The 19,008-nt window shown below is 42.7% G+C and overlaps 3 protein-coding genes across 10 annotated transcripts in view; 2 read left to right on the top strand and 1 right to left on the bottom strand.

The window, feature by feature from the left end:
• Positions 1-488: 488 nt before the first annotated feature.
• On the top strand, positions 489-14,804 carry ZBTB34 (zinc finger and BTB domain containing 34). Of its 3 annotated transcripts, none has more exons than XM_053961715.1 (3): positions 498-571; positions 7,961-8,077; positions 8,646-14,804. In XM_053961715.1, the coding sequence occupies exons 2-3, from the start codon at positions 8,037-8,039 to the stop codon at positions 10,165-10,167; spliced, it is 1,563 nt and encodes a 520-aa protein (XP_053817690.1). In that variant the 5' UTR covers positions 498-571; positions 7,961-8,036; the 3' UTR covers positions 10,168-14,804. The 3 variants fall into 3 exon arrangements, with proteins under 3 accessions (XP_053817692.1, XP_053817690.1, XP_053817691.1); XM_053961716.1 differs by lacking the exon at positions 498-571 and having other exon boundaries at positions 6,062-8,077; positions 8,646-9,705; positions 9,988-14,804; XM_053961717.1 differs by lacking the exon at positions 7,961-8,077 and having other exon boundaries at positions 489-571.
• A 3,239-nt stretch (positions 14,805-18,043) lies between these two features.
• RALGPS1 (Ral GEF with PH domain and SH3 binding motif 1) overlaps positions 18,044-19,008 on the top strand; it is a 78,436-nt gene continuing 77,471 nt past the window's right edge. For all 6 annotated transcript variants that reach the window (XR_008434440.1, XM_053962082.1, XM_053962081.1 and 3 more), the window contains exon 1: positions 18,044-18,149. The gene's annotated coding sequence lies outside the window, so the exon portion shown is untranslated. The remainder of the gene's footprint in view (positions 18,150-19,008) is intronic.
• On the bottom strand, positions 18,101-18,736 carry LOC128798719 (skin secretory protein xP2-like). Its single transcript, XM_053962496.1, has one exon. The coding sequence runs from the start codon at positions 18,734-18,736 to the stop codon at positions 18,101-18,103; it is 636 nt and encodes a 211-aa protein (XP_053818471.1).

Raw genomic sequence — 19,008 nt, 5'->3', positions numbered from 1 at the left:
CGTTGCACTACCTGACCTACAAGCATATGCAGGATAACACAAAAGAAAAAGTTAGCACATGCTTGCTGAAGTGATTTCTGTGAGTGACAAGGCCAGTATAACACAGGTGAACTTTTCAATTCTTTGCTCAATAAAGGTGGCGGTTAACAGCTGGAGTGGGGGATGTCCTCCCCAAAAGCTCCCTCGCTGTATCTGCGACTGCCCGTCGGCGTACGGCTCTGAGTGCGCGTTCTCTTCTGGAGCTGCACGCCGCGAGAGTTCTCCAAGAGCTCTGCCCGCGTACGCACCGGCTTCAGCCAATGCTCGAATCCTTCTGCCTTCGTGAGGAGCCGCGCTGCTCTGGCGGCTGCGCCCTGCTCCGGCGGGGGCAGCGCCCGGCTCCGCACGGCAGCGGGGCGGGTTCCCGAGCGGCCCGGGGCACCGCCCGCTGCCGGGGCGGCGCCAGGAAGCGGAACGGCCTCCAGCGGAATCAGTTCCGGGTGCGAGTGGCTGCGGGAGCGGGCGGGAAGCGGCGCTGGGAGCGGGCCGGGCCGGCCGGGATCCGCCATGTGAGAGCCCCAGACAGCCCCAGGTGAGCGGCGCGCGAGGGGCGCTCGGTCCCGCGGCGCTCCCGGCGGACGGGCCGTGCTCAGGACGGCTCCCGGCGCCTGACAGGCCCCGCGGGGGCGGCGACCGCGGCCCGGCGGGCCGTGCCTCGGTTCGGCTGCTTGGAGTGGCGGCAGCGGCTTCGTCGAGGCGGCTTTCGCCCGGCCGTGCCTCGGCAGGAGCTGTCGCGTAACCCGAGTCGGTGGCTCTGGTGCAGCTTTGGCGTGCGGGGAGGGAGGGCGGACGCGCCTGTGTCGGGCTCTGCTGCTAACCCGAGCGAGGCGTGAAATCCTCGGCACGGCGGACCGGGGCGGAACGAACCTGGCCCCATTCGGGGAGATGTTCATTGCCAGGAGCCGGGGGACCTTTTAGCTGCTGCTGTTCCGTCAGAGAAGGTGGAAGTTCTAGTGAAACCCCAATCTCTGTAATGCAAAGGTCTTTCCAAATCCCGGCAGGTGGGCACAGCATGCAGAATTGGAATTGGCTTAGAGTAAATTGGAGTTGGGAGTTAATTTGGAGCAAGCCAGAACAGTCTCAGAATCATTAATGTGGGTAAGCCTGGTTTCCAAGGGAAAACAAACTGCTATAGGATTAGCTGCACTGCAGTTGTTGCATGTTACAGAATAGTCAGCATCTGGATCAGAATGTGCCTGTGTTTCATTGCCTGTCCAGGGACAGCTCCAAACAGTTCCATCTGTCCCGAGTAGTGTGCTGGGAAAACACCGCGAAAATGTGCTCTTTGCAGCTATTGCAAATCTACTGAAAAAAAAATGTTGCTGATATCTAGAGAACATAGTCACTTCAATACTTAAAAGAAACATCGGAGCCGAAAAGTCAACAATTTGATGAAGAATGGCTACTGTTAAAAAACAAACAAAACCCCACCAAAAACAAAAACAAAAAAGGAAAGTGGACAGATTAAAATGCAAAATAGTGATGAAGTATTACCCTGATAGTAAATAAAATTGTAATATCAGAATGTTCAAGAGCTCCCTTCCCACTTTGTGAAAGTTCTGGCTATGTATATATTCTCACTCTCAAAATACAGGCTGGGGTTTTTTTTTGTAATGGTAGTGACATCTCAAAGTTGTCAGGTATTCAGAAAATGTGGCTATTTTGCGTTACATAATGGGGATATTGTGAAATTTGTGCACAAAATAAAAGTTTTTGATCATCACTTGTAAGATCTTGCTGATTTAAAGTCTATGTATCATCAGCATGCCCCTTTGTTTTGTTTATCAGGCACAATGCATTTGTTGATACTGGAATCATAGACACATAGAATAGTTTTATTTGGAAGGCACCTTTTGATCTTGGCTTATCTCCAGTTTGCCTCCTGGTAACTTTTTTTTTTTGCATTCAGAAATAGATGTGTACTGAGCAACTACTGTTGTGGCAATTTGATTTCTAGAGTCAAGATTTAGAGATTATTTCTATTGAGGTTTCTAATTCTTAGGTGAAACTATTTTTATGCATTGATAGGTGTTTAATTTTTTCCTTTTCAATCACTTCCACACAGGCAAGCAGTTTGAGGAAGACAGTTACGAGAATAAGGGACTAAGGTGTCACTTTGATTTAAGTTTCATATCTTCTTTCTGTGGATATTTGCTCAAATAAGAGGGTCCTTTTTTTTTTTTTCTATCAAATCCTAAATATGCAACAATATTCCAACAATATCTCTGCTGCACCATGCTGACCACTGAGAATGAGTTTGCAGTGTTGTTGGTATTGGCATGTGCGTATGTATGCATGTCCATGTATGTACATACATCTAAATAAATTGATTTTAGTTTCATGCTAAAATCATCCACTCTTCAAAGTGATTTTCTGTACATCACGTGAATCTTTTTACGTGAGGTAAAAATAAATACTTTTGAATTTTTGTTAGATGAATGTCTGAATTAGTAAAGCTTTACTGAACTGAGTGTCAGGGGTTACTGCTTTGCTCCCCAGGCAGTTAGTGAGGTTGAGTCCCACAGCACTGCCAGAGACCTCACCTACCAGGCAAGTTTCACTGCAGGTTCAGTAATTTGGGTAGAACGTGGCCTGTCTGGCTGCAGAGAAGGAATAATGATTTTCACTGGAGTGTTCTGATATCTACGGATGCAAGAATGTAAGAGCTAAGTTTTCTAGTAACTACAGTTCAGCCTGTATTAGCTGGCTTGTGTTTCTGAGGAAGTGGGCATTTCCTGCATTTTTAGGAGGTAAAGTAATAAAGTTTTAAATTGTTGTGTAGTTGTCACCTAACAGATTTTGTATTGTAGTCCAAACCAGACATGAAGCAGACTGACTTTCAAGGCTGTTTTCCAATTAATAATATGCACCTTTTGTGTGTGCTTTGCTACAGATAATTTGGGCAAACTGCCTCTGTCTTCTTTGATTACAATGGGCATTTTGGAGGAAGTGAAGAATTAATGTAAAAACCAATTCTATGTATTTGCATAGTGCTGCTTGTATTATTAGAAGTTTGTTGTACTTCAAAAATTTTTCAGTTGTTGGGAGATTATGTGGGTTTCTTACCCTCTTTTAGTTTTGAGGTCTTTTATTGGCTGCAAAATTAAACTCTGGTTTTATCAGTGGGGTAGCTTACCCTGCTTTGGGGATGGAGTTTCAGTACAGCAGCAGTGCTGTATGGCATGTTATTTAAGGCCATCCAGGAGCACTGTGTGTTGACTTTTAAAGGATAATTAGTATTTCACTGTTATGAGAGGTATAAACTGGTAAAATGGTCTATGATCAGTCGGTCCCCTATTTTCAAAGATTATTTCAAGAGTGTCTTGGTGACCCCCCCTAGCCTGTGACATACCTGATGGCAGTTTTCCTTTGATACAGCTAGTGTTAATTAATGAGGCTGTTGTAAATCTGAAGAGTGATGCAAATGCAGTCTGAAAAGAGTAAGAGTGATGAAGACTTTTGCCCAAAAACTTCCATGATCATAGCTGATAAGGTAACATGCCTAGGTTAAAATTGTCTTGAATGGTATTTGCAATGATGTCCTGAGTTCTCACACAAATGGTGCAGATACTAGGTCCTACAAAATGCAAGGGAGGGGTGCACTGATTTATACAAATACCTGTTTATTTTCTTGCCCTTTCTCTGTATTCTGAGCAGTAATGTATGTATGGAGGGAGTATCACAGAATCATTGAAATTGAAAAGACCTCCAAGATCATCAAGTCCAATCTTTAACTGATCACCACATTGTCGACCATGGCACTCATATATAGTGCCATATCCAGTCGTTTCTTTAACACCTCCAGGGATGGTGACTCCACCACCTCCCTGGGCAGCCCGTTCCAATGCTTAACAAACCTTTCAGTGAAGAAATTCTTCATGATTTCCAACGTGAACCTCCCGTGCCACAGGTTGGGGCCATTTCCTCTTGTCCTGTTGCTTGTTGCCTGGTAGAAGCATTTTTGGTGTCATGGAGTACTTTGTTTTGTTTTTGTCTTAACTTTCATTATGACCCTCCTGGCTTTTCCATGCATTTCTGTTCTCAGACAACAGTACAGACAGTACTGACAACAGTACAACAGACTGCTACAACAGTAATGGTTTGTAATATGGGTTTTTTCCCAAGGATTCCTTGTTGCTGAACTAATTTAAGAAAATGCAAGGGATCTTTTCTCACACCTTAGTGTGAGTTAAAATGAGTATAATTTGTGTCATTCACATGTCTGTGGGTATGGTGAATCATACTTCAGTGAGTGAAGGAAATTAAACAGGTGCAGGCTTAGAAGCAGAAACTAATACTATGTTGGCAGACACACAGCTTCGTGTTATAGTTATACGAAGCTTCTCTGCTTCTACTGTATGATGTCAGTAAAATTAAATACCTAACGTGGCTTGTCAACATCTATTCCTGTTTTTTAAATTAAATAAGAGTTTTCATAGAACATAATTTTTAAAGGAAATTTCTTTTGAAATCTAATAAATGTTAAAAGTGCCTATCCCTCTGATGTTCAGAGGTACTTCAATGAACACTTTTCTTTGAAGACATAGGGCAATGATCCACTACTACTAAAGCCATTTTTGGGCTATATTTGCTGTATAAAACCCTGATGAATAAATGGAGTGCAGATGCAAAGAGAATTTATATGATTCTTTTGAGTGTGACTGCATCATCTCCTACAAAATAGACATGAGGCTCAACACAGAGCCCTTCCAGGATGTAGTGAACCTAGTGTGCAGTTTTGGCCTGTGCCTTCAGCCTGTTTCTTGGATACATAATACCTATGAAAACCTTAAACACTTTGACGTACTTCTGAGGAAAGGTTAAGAGAGGACCTAATTGTAGACAAGTGCCCAGACTCAAGTTTTGCAGGGCTTTGCCCTAACTTTACACTAACTCCCAGGCAGGGATGAAAGCTAAAGCAAGACAAAATGCATTACTTTTTAACAATGAGTGTACCTGACACTGCTGTGAGTTTACAGAATTGCAGAATATTCTCAGTTGGAAGGGACCCAAAAGGATAATTGAATCCAGCTCAAGTTATCTTAGCTCTCACTACCCCCCAAATAGCTTGAGTTTATATATTGCAAATAAAACTGTAATAATTCTGAGCTATTGTTCTATATGACTGTACTGAGCCTAAATAACACAGGTTCCCTCTGCACGTGCTGAGATACTGTGGAAGGTACCGAATGGGACTTCTGACTGAGCGTGATTTCTTTTTCTTCTTCGCCTGTGCTAATTCTGTAAGCAATATTATGTGTGTAAGTTTCATGATGACTGTCTGGTTAACTGCAGAGACATTTTATTTTCTTTAGCACATACAGTGGATGTTTCCAAAGTTAACTTGTGTTTTTAAAGTACCTTCTTGCTTCAGTTTAATGCTATATGCCTGGCCCCAAAAGAGAAGAGGTTAGGAAGATGTTTCAACTTGAAGGAAGCTGTTAGAAAACTGGAGGGGGTTCTTACTAGCCTTTTCAAACTGTAATGATCTTCCCAGATTCTTTGAGAAATGTTTCAGCCACAAATACTATTGTCTTGAAAGTACTACTGCTCTGCCAGCACTGATGAATAATTGAGTATTGTTATGGTACAGTATCCTGCTGAACATTATTTTGGTTAATGTTACTAGAATTTTATTATGGAGCTGCTAACTTGATCCTATATACAAATAAAACAAAACCTTCTTGTGTATGGGAATGTAATCTATGAATTACTTTTATTTTCTAGATAGTGACATTTGGGACTTCTGTGAATAGAATCATTTTTCTTCTGGCTCTTATTCACCAATAAAACATGGCGAGTGGTGCCTGCTTCTCTGATGTGTGTAATGCCCAGATTTTCCCCCCAGGTCTTGCTTTCCCAGATTGATAGGAGGAAGTTGGGATGCTGTGGTACTAACCCTGCCAAAATTACAGCAGCCTCAGTGCTGTTCCTGCTACAGTCCAGCCTGTTTCTGTATGGGGTGTCCATTGGTAACATGGTCAGTTCTCCTGTAGCTGAAGATTTAAGATTGTGGCTGAAATCAGAAGAAGGGTTCCCTTCTGTCCACTGCTTTTGTATTTCAAAATTCTTGTCATTTAACCCCAGCTTTCCACAGATGATTTCAAGGTCACAGGAAGCATGTATCTGCAAAGGAAGAAACAAAGGTGGAAAAGTACTCACAGGAGTATGCTGTAGCTTGCTCTCTTTAAGAGCAGATGGGTATAGAATCTTCTTGTGCACTGCCTTTTAGGCAGTGTGTACTTGACCTGTTTGCTTGCTCTCAAAGCAACACTGTATGTTCCCTTGATCACTGTTGCAGGTTTTTACTGCTTTTCTGCTACACCGATGAACAGACTTACAGACCTTTAACTCCACGATCCTCTCCACTCATGGCCAGGATGTGCTGTTTACTCCTAGCATCTTAAGCAAAATAAGCTTCTTTGTTTCCCAAAAGAAAGATGAAACAACTTTGAGAACAAGGATGTAGAGTTACTTACAGATATGTATATGTGTATAGAGACAATGGTGTGTTCTAACAGTCATGATAGGCAAGGATCACAGTGGATTCCTATCTCCTTGGTGTCCTTCTGGTTCTCATGCTGTCTCTGGTATGTGTTTACAGTCCATTTTCAATGTGTGGCCATGTCCCAGGGACTGTGAATTCATCTAGAGATGCCATGATGAAAAGAGCATAATTTTTTTTTTTCCTCTATCATAAGGCATAAAATGTCCATCTTCTTTCTTCGCAGGTGTCTATCCTTAATTCATTCCTTCTGTCTGAACCAGTGCTAGTGGTGGCAATTTATATTTTAATATTTTCTCCAGGAGTAAGTTATTCTCCGTTTTGCTGGGTAAGAGCCCTTAGGGAAGTATGGGACAAGGAGGAACTCCACTTCTATATGTGACAAACTTTCTGTACATCCTAGACTAGAGTGCCAAATTATTGCTGCTGGGGGCTGGTCTTTTGGTTTGTACAGAGTCCCTGACCCAGGTAACTTCTCCATTCATGTCATTTCAAGTCAACATAAACTCTTCCTCCATTTAGCAGAGAAACTTAATCAGGAATGGCTGATGTTGCATCTGTGCATAGCTAATAAGCCCCACAAATTAAAGGTTTCCTATGTTGGGTTTCTAAGAAGCTTGCTGCCCTGTTAGACACAAGTGAAGGTGACAGATTGTGATGGTGCATTCCCTCCTCCCTGGTGATTCCTTAAGTGACCTTAAAACACCCATTCGTAACACAAACATGCATCCAACTGCTGAAATTCCTTCTTCTGCATGGGACTGGGATAGTGATTCTCTGCACAACAGGCAGGGATGCTCAGAAAAGAAATGTTAATCTTGCCATGTAGCTACCCCACAGCTGGGATAGGTTATGTGTTGTGCTGTTTGATTTTTGACTTATATCAGCTCATAACTCTGACCTGTTTTGTAGCTTTGTTTGCTGAATAAAAGAACTGTCCTGCCAAAGCCATCTCTGAAGGGATTGCTGCAGTCATATCACTTATGGTAGCCATCTTGCACACCTTATTTCCCACCTCAAATGTAAGAGCCTAGAAAATGTCTTTTTTCTCACTTTGACATCTCAGCCAAAAAAACTCAAATGAAGTCCCATTTACCCATTTTAATGGGTAATGACACTGGTAAGTTAAAGAACATATTTAACAAGTCTGATAACTTCATTTTGAATGTTCTGTGAGAGTTTTTGCCAGTTTTCTAAGTCAAACATAATGTCCAGACAGGAAGCTGGCTTTCTTGTGTCTGCTGAAAAGAAGTTCCATTTTTGAAGGTTGTGAATGTTAGTTTTAAGCGAGGGTCAGCTGAAAGAGCTCCAGTGCTTCGTTTTGGGCATTTTATCCTGTTTCTACGTGTCAATTTTCTTTTTAGAATACCTGAATTTTCATAATTTGATTTAAATTGTTCCTGTGTCCCATTACAGCATGTAACATAATAGAAAAAAAAAAATCCACTAGTATATTGTGATACATTGGATATGCTTCCTGCATCTGAAGTCAATGGATGATGTTGAGATCTGTTTGTTCAATTGGAAAAGCAGGTATGGTGGCAATCTTATGTCTTTAGACTTCTGCATTGATAAGAGCTAGAATAGCAATAAAAGTCTCAAGGTTCTTGGGCACTTGATTAGTGTCCAGTCTTGGAAATGTAGGGTAATGTTGCAGGTCAACATTCTCAGGCTGATAGTGTGTGTGTGCTTTTTACAATAGTAATCTGTGAAAAGTGCTTTTCTTTAGCTTTTGTTTGGAGCTCTATACATTTCTTTAAGGCCTCTTTGAATGTCTTTTCCTAGCTAGGAAATCACTGCTGTGTCAGATGAGCTTCCAAGTTCACACCATGGTTTGTTAAAAAAAAAAAAAAAAACCTAAAATCACAAAAGAAATTTTAAAAAAAAAATTGAAAGTCCATGGTGGCTCAAACGTTTTTCTTTCAAATCTTTCAGATTAAGGCTCTGCTTTTTTATTATATGGAGTATTTATGCTAAATGTTTTGTTGTAATGCACCTTTAACAGATCAGTGGGGTGATGTGATTTAAAACATTTGCAAGCATGTGTTTTTGAAATTGAAAACTCCATTCTCTGTTTTAAATCTTATAATTTTTCTTTCAGATTACTCTTTACATCTGTAGAAATGGACAGCAGCAGTTTCATTCAGTTTGATGTGCCGGAGTACAGCAACACTGTTCTGAGCCAGTTAAACGAGCTCCGCTTGCAAGGGAAACTCTGTGACATAATCGTGCACATTCAGGGTCAGCCGTTCCGTGCCCACAAAGCTGTCTTAGCTGCCAGTTCTCCATATTTCCGTGACCATTCAGCATTAAGCACCATGAGTGGCCTGTCCATATCAGTTATTAAAAACCCCAATGTTTTTGAACAGTTGCTTTCTTTTTGTTACACTGGAAGGATGTCCTTGCAACTGAAGGACGTTGTCAGTTTTCTGACTGCAGCTAGCTTCCTACAGATGCAGTGCGTCATTGACAAGTGCACACAGATACTGGAGAGTATTCATTCAAAGATCAGTGTTGGTGATGTTGATTCTGTTACTGTCGGTGCCGAAGAAAACTCAGAGAATCGCAATGGCGTTAAAGACAGCAGCTACTTTGCCAACCCTATTGAGATATCTCCTCCCTATTGCTCTCAGGTGCGACAGTCAACAGCAGGCAGCGATCTTCGGATGGAAACTACTCCAGGCAAAACTCTTCGTAGTCGTCTGCAAGAAGAAGGGCATTCAGACCGAGGGAGCAGCGGGAGTATCTCTGAATATGAGATTCAGATTGAAGGTGATCATGAGCCAGGAGACCTGATAGTAAGGGAAAGTCAGATTGCAGAGGTGAAAGTTAAAATGGAAAAGTCTGACAGGCCAAGCTGCTCTGATAGCTCTTCCCTTGGTGATGATGGATATCACACTGAAATGGTGGATGGAGAGCAGGTGGTGGCGGTAAACGTTGGTTCCTATGGGTCTGTCTTACAACATGTTTATTCATTTACTCATGCCTCATCACAGGCTACAGGTGTGTCAGAAACCTTTGGAAACATGAGCAATACAAGTCCTTCAAGGTCAATGCTGAGCTGTTTCAGAGGGGGTCGTGCACGCCAAAAGCGAGTACCTACGGGTCACTTGCACAGTGATGTCCAGGGCTTGGTGCAAGGGGCTGACAGTGAATCCATGGTGAGTAATCCAGGATATGAAAATAGTCCACGGGAAAGAAATGCAAGAGGTCATTGGTATCCATACAATGAGAGGCTAATTTGCATTTACTGTGGCAAGTCTTTCAACCAGAAAGGGAGCCTTGATCGACACATGCGATTGCACATGGGAATAACTCCTTTTGTGTGCAAGTTTTGTGGAAAGAAATATACCCGTAAGGACCAACTTGAGTATCATATTCGTGGTCACACAGATGACAAACCCTTTCGCTGTGAGATCTGTGGAAAATGTTTTCCTTTCCAGGGTACACTAAACCAGCACTTGCGAAAAAATCACCCGGGGGTTACAGAAGTGAGAAACAGGGTTGAGTCTCCAGACAGAACAGAAGCATTTGTGGAACAAAAAGTAGATAATGATGCTTCAGCTTCTGAAGTCATGGATTCTAGTATGGAAATTCATGCAATGTCTAACACATCTGATTAAAATCTTACATCTAAGTGAAACACAGACAAGCACATTACTAATGTATTTTTAAAGTATTTTATTCTTTTAGTAATCTTCAGTACAAGTGTAACAGCCTTTTAATTTTCCTGATCTTCTAGAAATCAGTTAGAAATGGTTTCTGGAGAAGACTTCAGAAGTATTCTTTGTTTTTGAAGGAGGCTGAATTGTTTGGGGTTTGTTTTTTTATATTTGAAGACACTCAGAATATAAAGACAGTGTACTGGGGAAAGGCTAGGAAGAGTCTGGTGAAGTGTCCCTGCTGATCTGGTGAGACGCAAATGCCAGTGGAGAAAGATGTTAGAATAAGATTGGCAGCTCTGCTGAATGCTCAGAGAAGCTGTAATTTCCTTTATTTCTTAAATCCTGTTGCTGGTAATGAGTTACACAGCAGCTGGGAGAGAGAATATTTCAGCTGTGATTCCTCTCCTGTCACAATGAAATCTGTTCACTCTTACTAACTGGTTTTGGTAGTGAGACTGTTTATATATATAAATTTGCTTTATATATATAAAATGCTTTCACTTTGCCTGTTCTATGTCAAGGCTAATACCATATGCCACTCTATCAACCGTTAGGACTCCTCTCTACTTAGGTTTAGCACTTCGGACTTTGGGAGGATGGTTTTGGTTTTAAACAAATGTTTGGTTTTCATTTTATTAAACTATTACTTTGTGTGCAAAAGTGAGCAAAGTGAATTACCTTGTTTTAATAGCTTTGCTTTATAACATATGTAAACCAAATGCCATAAATCTATTAAACTATGGTTAAATTGTTGAAAGGTTTTGTTAGTTGTCTGGAATGCAAGCTGGACAACCTGTGGTGCTGACCTTTTTATATATATAGAGATAGCTATATCTATATATATATAGATATACACATATATATATATATCTATATATTAAAAAAATATTAGCAAACTTAAAAGTAGCATTGTGGTCTAAAATGTGTTTTTACTGGCCTCAGAATCTACCTTCATTTTGTACTGTAGAACCATACCAGGTAATTAAACTTAACTTCATCACTCTTCATGGTTGGTTAAAACATGAGAGAGATGTAGTTTAAACCACAGTATTTCCAAGCAGTATTTTAATAGGTCTCTTCACAGAGAGCTGTTTTCAGGTGCACGTTGGCTTCCTACTTAAATCTCCAAGTGATATGCCAGCACTTGGAATTTGTACTTTTTTTGTATAAAAAAACAAATACTTTATGGGAATTTTGAGCAATATGTTATTTCATGTGTGAGTATTACAGAGTTGCTATGGCTTCTCTGTTTTTTCAGTGGTTTTTTCTCTATAAAGGAGCTACCAACAACTTTAAAAATACTCTAAATCTTTTTTGTTTCACCAAATATGTGTTTTTAATATGGTGCTAACTTCATAATTTAGGTCAGTATAATATATAACATGTGAAACATGATGGTCAAGGAAAAAAAAATCCCCAAAAACAAAAGCCCCCCCTACACAAACCAACTCCCCCAAAATCCCAACCAAACAGAAAAAAAAAGGAAAAAAAAAAAAAAAAAAAAAAAAAAATAGAAAAAAACTCAATCCCATACCACAAAAAAACAATGGCTTAAAAGACCTCAAAAGCATTGGCTGACAAACACTACTGTTTAACATTCTACCTGATGAACAGAATTAGTTATTAAACTAATCACATACTTCTTTAGAATACAGGTTTTATATTATTGGGTCTTATGTTTGTTTAGCTTATACTGAAAATACATTTGTGAACGTGCTGTTTAACTCCCAAAAATTAGAAAATAAAAGCTCATTTCTAAATTACTGGAAAGAAAAAGGTAGGTTTGCTATCTTGTAAAATTTTTTGGCCTCTGTGAAGCTGGGGCATGTTTGTGCAGTGGCTTTATTAAATACACTAGTTCTTAATATTGTGACACTCTGCAATAAGAATCTCTCAAACATGGATTTACAGTATAACTGCCACCTGCTCCATTGGAGCAATTTCAGTTAAATTAAGTACATCATTTGCCTCTTTGTCCTAAAACTGCCTAAATAAAGAGGCAGGGGGTGGGGAGATGTTTCTCTCCTTGAAGCAACAGCAGAAATTTTGTTTCCAGTAAGGGAAGGGATAGTCTGTGTCTAAGGCAGGTAGTCTGTATGTTTACCCACCTAAAAACATGGTGTTTCCGATACAGTTTTTTCCTTGAGTGTTTGTTTTAAGTAATTAAATGCAAAAAGTGTGTTTTGGTAAATTAAGTTTGAGACAAGCAAAATCCAAGAAATGTACAGTTATTCTTAACCCTTTATCTTGAACCTGTGCTGTGGTGCCTTTGGTGTGACTTTTTCCCTGGAAGGATGACTTGAGGATAACAGGATATGGGTACAAATTTATATTTCTTGAATTTCTCTGTGTCACAATCTTAGCATTATTTAAATCTAGTTCTTTGTATTTGTAAATGTATTAAAATGGTTTGAGTTTACCAAAGAGTGACTTATCCAAAATTGTCTCAGACAAAAGCAGACAAGAACACAACATCATGTTGATTGTACAGGTTCAGGTTCAAAGCATTGTAACAGACTGTTAAGGGGCAGGAAATGATCCATTTTTGTACAGCCCGTGTACAGCAGCGTGCGGGCAGCGCTCTTGCCTCCAAGCCATAGTCAGCTCTGAGGGGCAGCAGCGCCCGGGCTCGGGCAGTGCCCCGGCCGAGCTCTGCCGGACACCGATGGCACCCCCTGGCAGCAGCAGTGCCACTGTGCCTTGTCACACAGCGGGCTGCCAGCATCAACACTGTCACAGACACCAGGAGCGACCCGATGGACTTCACGTCACCAGCCTACGGAGCAGGAGGCCACAACTTTAGCAAAGGGTGGGAACACTGTACCGTGTCTCGTGTCTGTGCAGTTCTCAGCACAGAGCTGTTACACATTTCATTTACAATAAATGCAGAAGTCAATAGAATATGTGAAGAAATATTTGACAGTAAAATAAGTAATGAAATTATACAGGCTGGTTCATAATTGAGTCTCTTCTTAATCTACCTTTTTAATTCTAGACAAATGTGAAAACAGTGACAGTGTCCTTTCCTCTAGATGCTTAACCTATTCTGACAAACTGTGAAAATAAAGGATTTTATACCTTTGCTAATGTTTCTGCTTTAAAACTATTATTTTCATTTTCTTTATCAGTTATCTTCCATATTACTTCTTTTAAACTTGTAAATACATTTAGAAAATAGCTTTGTTAATACTTACAGTGTATTAAAAGTTCAGTTTGGTCACTAAGACCTCAAGATTGGCTCTGCTTTTTGGGTGTGAAATCTTTCTGTAGCATAAAGGATACTGTCAGTTCACTGTCAGCAGGGTAGACTGTAGGCCTAAATTGAGTGTTTTAATGCAGTCTTCCCCAGCATAAATTCATGTTTTATGCTGAAGCCTTTGGTTTACTTTAGATAAAACAATGAGGCCTCTTAATATGTTTAAGCCAAGTTATGGGAAGAACAACAGGAATAAAATCAAGGGCTGGGAAAATATTGAATAAGCTTTACCGTTAAATATATATATATATTATTTTAACTTTTGTATTAGTTTACTGTGATTCTTTTATTATCATTTTTCTAAACAGGTTTTACATGAAACCATTGAAAGGGACTCAAATATGCAACACCTAATCTATTTTCCAAGGGAATTTTACCCTTGAATGGTGCTTTTTGACTGGTCAGGGTTATTTATTAAATTTTATATTTGAAAGTATTTGGGGAATTATGTAAATTCTTTATATGAATCTCTTTATTTCATGAATTGTAAATTTCATAATACTCAGTGATCAAATTGGAAGTTTAGTAAAGTCATTCAAAATGTTCAAACTTTATAATCTGTGTGCATTTTACATATATTTTATCAAGTGCCAGAATACTTGTATTTAATATTGTAGATTTGATACTACTTGCACATCCCTGTGGCAGCATTAACTTAAGTTACGCAAGTTTACATTTAAAAAAAAAAAAGCTAAACGAATAAGTAAGCCTGGGACACATGATCCTCTATTTCTTCAGGGGGATGTGAAGCCACGTATCACTGACTGAGCAGGTTTGCTTCCTGCTCCTGTAGCTCACTCCTGCTATGGCAGATACAGAACTGCTGACTCCCATTCCCACAGGCCAGGGATTCAGCCTCTGAACTCAGCCTGAGAACCTCTGGTTGTACATCTGGTTAGAGGTAGAGCTCTTGCACGATTTTAACAGTGTTTGTTTCTGACTGAAAATTTGTATTTTTAAATAAATTTTATTTGTATGGTTATTTTTCAAGATAAATAATTGAACAGTTTGAATGACTTGACTTGGTGTCATTATCTTGCAATATAAACCTCACACCTCCACACTTCATCGCCATGTGAAGTAAATGAAGCTAGCTAAGCTGATGCTGTAAGAATTAGTAAGTTGCCATTAAGGATTATTTTACAGCATGAACTTTAAAATATTTATTCAAATGATATTTTACTCTTGTATTCACTTTGGTTTTAGATTCGTGACATGAATATTTCTGTGCTGCTTTATTTTGTTCTGATGAATTTGTTTCTTGCTTGTAAATTGCCTTTTTTATGGTATAAAGTCAATCGGAATTGCTGTTTGTAAATTAAAATGCTTCTAGAGCAAATCTGTGGTGTCAGTGTCTACATTTAGATATTTAATTACTGAGGAGCTTGCACTTTAGATGTTCTTACTGAAGTGTTAAAAGAAGCTTTTTAATACTGATCTACCGACTAGAAATCAAAAGTCTTTAGAGACAACTACTCTTGAAGTTTCTCTGTTTTGCCAGTATTAATTGCTTAGTTCTGAACAGATGATCATTTGAGTTGTGAGCTCCAAAACCTCATCCAACTTTCAGAGCAAAACAAAAGCCCAGGAGGGACAACCTGCTTCGTTCCTTCAGCAGCATTTACATTTTATGTTCTGCCACGTATATCAGCAGGGGTGATGCAAGTGTAGGTACACTTCTCACCCACATCATTGAATTTAACAGGAGCAGCCCCAGTGCAGCTGTAGGCCATGGTTATCTTGACTGGCAGTGGGATTTGGAGGGTCTGGAGTTGAGTGGGTTAGTCCCTGAGTCCCTGTTGGTGTCAGAGTACCTATTCCAGCAAAACCTCCCTTCAAAGCCCCTTCTTATAAGATATGAAACTTCAAGTAATGCAGAATGGGGTAAACAAGACCTGACTGTTAGGAGTGGGATAAACATACTGTTGCACCAGTATCCAAGCCACTGAGATTATCAGGTGTCTGGAGCATCTTTGCTATGGAGCCAGGATGGGAGAGTTGGGGGTGCTTACCTGGAGAAGGTTCTGGGGAGACCTCAGAGCCCCTTCCAGCACCTGAAGGGGCTCCAGGAGAGCTGGAGAGGGACTTTGGACAAGGGCCTGGAGTGCTTCCCACTGCCAGAGGGCAGGGATATTGGGAAGGAATTGTTCCTTGTGAGGGTGGCAAGGCCCTGGGTGCCCAGAGCAGCTGTGGCTGCCCCATCCTGTAGTGTCCAAGGCCAGGCTGGACCAGGCTTGGAGCAACCTGGTCCAGTGGAAGGTGTCTCTGGCCATGGCAGGGAGGTGGAATGAGATGAGCTTTTAAGTCCCTTCCAACCCAAATCATTCTGATTCTATGAGTGTTCTGAAATACCTGAATTTTTCTCATCCTAGCTGGCACATCTGAATTCAGCATCAAGGGAAAAACGGACCCAGAGATTGAATACTTGTTTAAAAAGTGCTATGAAATACCACTTTCATCAAAGCAGAAAACAAAAGACAAAGATTTTGTGAAAAAGGTTTGTTAAGATGGCTAAGAAAAAAAATTGGTTTAGGTTAGAAAGAACCAGGTCTGTTCACCTGATCTTTGTGTACATGCAGACACAGGCCCCATTGCTTAACTTTCCATAATGCAAAATTCTTGAAAACAGGTTGAGGGGAAGGTAGAATAGCCAATGAACATGGCATACAGAATTTATATTCCTCCAGCAATAATCATGCAGAGAAAATGAAGCCAAATCCCATGGATGCTACATTTCATGAGCTATATGAAATAGCATAGTACATTTGTATTGTGCATGGGTTTAGGAAAAAATTAAATTGAGTATTATGTCAAAAGTCAGTGTAGAATTATAGACAGAAACATTTCATTAAAATTTAGGGAAATTCTATGGCTGATGACATTGTCTAAATTAACATTACTTGTCTATGCATTCTTTTCCACCAGAGGGTGCTGGCTGATTTTTAAAAATATGTTATGCAGGGGTCATTTAAGGCGCTGTACATAGCAGAAGCCTAAAATAGGAACAAAAAAGGTTTCCAGTCCTCATTATGACACCTTCAAGAGGAGCAGGTGCTGGGTGATTCAGTTGTTAGCAGAGCAGTATTTATACCCAGGATTTCAGAGGCTGTCCTGCTGTGCTGTATGAGACCTACCTGGCCACAGAACACCACCATTTTACAGTACTTTAAGCATCAGTTTGGTAACTGTCAGAATCTCATAATTATTTGGATAAGAAGTTAACTGGTTTTCAGATAATTTTTTTTTCCAAATTCCTGTAGAAATACCAGTAACTAATGTATATTTTTCAAAGACTCTAGCACATGGACTGCTGTTTTAATGTCCTGGCACGGTGATACAGGACAGAGAAGAAAACATTTTGCCAGAGAATTCTTTACTTTTGCTCTAGTGGGAACTGATGCTGTATGTATTAGAGGAAAGTGTGTTGCTTGGCAGTACACCAATAGGATAAACTCAAATAAGAATAGTCTATTAAATGGTTGGAGATTCATATACAATTAATTTTCTTTAGCCTTTCTGAGGGGGAGTGTAGGGAAAATACCTTCTGTGTGGTGCCTTTGGCTTTGATATAGTTATTGGTGTTGTGAGCATCAGGACTCATAAGCAGATCTCAAATCTATGTTTAAAGTTATTTTTACAGTTTATTCTCAAATTGAATTTTTCTGCTTTGAAAAGCACACTCATACACATTTAGTTGTGATGTCTGAAGATGTTTAAACTGCTCTGTGTTTGATAGGTACTGAAAGCCTTTGGTAACCAGGAAATTGGAAAGACACCTTATACATGTATTCTGGCCATCATGCAGTATCTCAAAGCCTCCTCTGTATACCCTCACTAGGCTTTTGTTCTCTAACATGCAAACCTGCAGGCCAGTCCGATGGGCTGCATGGAATCCTGCATGCACCCACGAGTCCACAGAGCCAATGCTTTCCTGTAGTGATGCCTACACACACTGTGCTGAGCGTTGCTTTTAGAGAAGCTGTAAACCAGAGAAAGGTGCACCATCCTTTAGCCTCGTTGCTTCAAGTACCACTCTCAGTTACGAAGAAGCCCGCAGAGCTCTATTTGATTGCCTTGGAAGAACACACACGGTCACTGACCTGCAACATCATCACCCGGACCTGAACCTAACCCCGGCTTTAGTTTGGAGGTTCCGAGAGGTTCGTCGAGAAGGGAAAGAGACAGCCCATGCTGCGGCGGGGGGGACGCGAGCAGCCGGCACTTCAGTGACTCTTCTCCGGGAGCGATCAGCCCCGCTGCCCAGGGCCGGACTGCGACCGGGAGGGACGCTCGGGCTGTTCGAGAGCCCTGCCCGGACCCCGGGCTCGCCCCCGGACCCCGGGCTCGCCCCCGGGCTCGCCCCCGGGCCCCGGGCTCCGCGCTCCTGCCGCCCTCTCGGAGCCGCGTGCGCAGCCGCGCTGCGGCCGCCAGGGGGCGCGGGCGGGGCGGGCGCGGCCAAGGACGGCGCCGCGGCACCTGCGCTCGCGCGCTCCCGCCCCGCCCGGGCCATTGGTGCGCGCTCCCGCGCGGGGAGCCGGTTGGCCGGCGCGCGCGTCAGTCCGCGCGCCCCGGCCCCGCCCCGCGGTCCCCTGCCGGGCCGGGCCTCGTCCCCGGTGGCGCTGAGGGCGCCTCCCCTCACCGAGAGAGCCCGTGGGCGTTGCTGCGGGCACCGAGTCCCGAACAGGTGAGCTGCAGACGAGCCCCGCGTGCCCGGCAGAAAAGGTGGGACAGGCCACCACAGCCCCTCGTCCCTCCGCCTTCTGCCGTCCCCGCTCCGGGCGTGTGTTGCGGGCGGAGCTCTGCGGCGACAGGCCCAGACGGGCGCTCACCCTCCAGGGGCGCCGCTTGCGGGAGGCCGGCGGCGCCCGGCTCCCCGGGGGCGGCGCGGGGCGCTGCCGCATCGCCGCCCGCCACGGCGGGGCCGGGCGTCTCCTGCGCGGGGCGCGGCAGGTGCGCGGGAGGCGGGGTGGGCGCCGGGCTCTGGCGGGGCCGGGCGGCGCCTCTCCGCTCTGCGACCGCCCGACCAGCCCCGTGGCCTCTCTGGGAAAGGGCCCCGGGCTCCTCCCCGCCGGGCGATGTCGCTCCGGCGCGGGGCCAGCGCTCGCCACGGCCCTGCCCGCCCGCGGGGCTCCGGGGCCGGCCCGGTGCGGTGAGGCGGGGCGGGCAGTTGCAGCTGGTGCTACAGCTGAGTCCGGGCGGACAGCGGGAGCAGCCTTGGTACGGCTGCGGGGTCTGGGGGGGAACTGATGGAAACCACCCAGGGTTGGCCATGTCCTCCCGTGTCCTTAGGAATAAATTTGAAAACTGTTTGCATATCATGTGGATGAAAACGTGCGGGTCTTGTTGAGAGCCTTGACTGCGATCTGTTTTCAAATCACTTCAGATAGTTTTTGGTCTAGCTTCTGCAGCCTTATGTCAGCCTGGGGCTTTGGCATGTAGTGGATGGGGAAATGGATGTTGAAATTCTTGGTTATGGAAGTACATCGTGCCTTTTGTCTGTGGTTTGTTGTTCTGAACCCAACAAGATGGAGCATATGCATTCT

The sequence above is a fragment of the Vidua chalybeata genome, chromosome 21 (assembly GCF_026979565.1).
Source record: "Vidua chalybeata isolate OUT-0048 chromosome 21, bVidCha1 merged haplotype, whole genome shotgun sequence".
Taxonomy (NCBI): Eukaryota; Metazoa; Chordata; class Aves; order Passeriformes; family Viduidae; genus Vidua; species Vidua chalybeata.
Note: the sequence above shows the minus strand (reverse complement) of the source record. Positions and strands in the feature narration are given on the sequence as shown.

Coding starts and splice junctions, on each gene's coding strand:
- ZBTB34 (XM_053961715.1), top strand. CDS start 8,037: ATGGATGATGTTGAGATCTGTTTGTTCAATTGGAAAAGCAG. Junction 8,078..8,645: donor TTGTTCAATTGGAAAAGCAG/GTATGGTGGCAA, acceptor TTTTTCTTTCAG/ATTACTCTTTACATCTGTAG.
- LOC128798719 (XM_053962496.1), bottom strand. CDS start 18,736: ATGGCCAACCCTGGGTGGTTTCCATCAGTTCCCCCCCAGACCCCGCAG.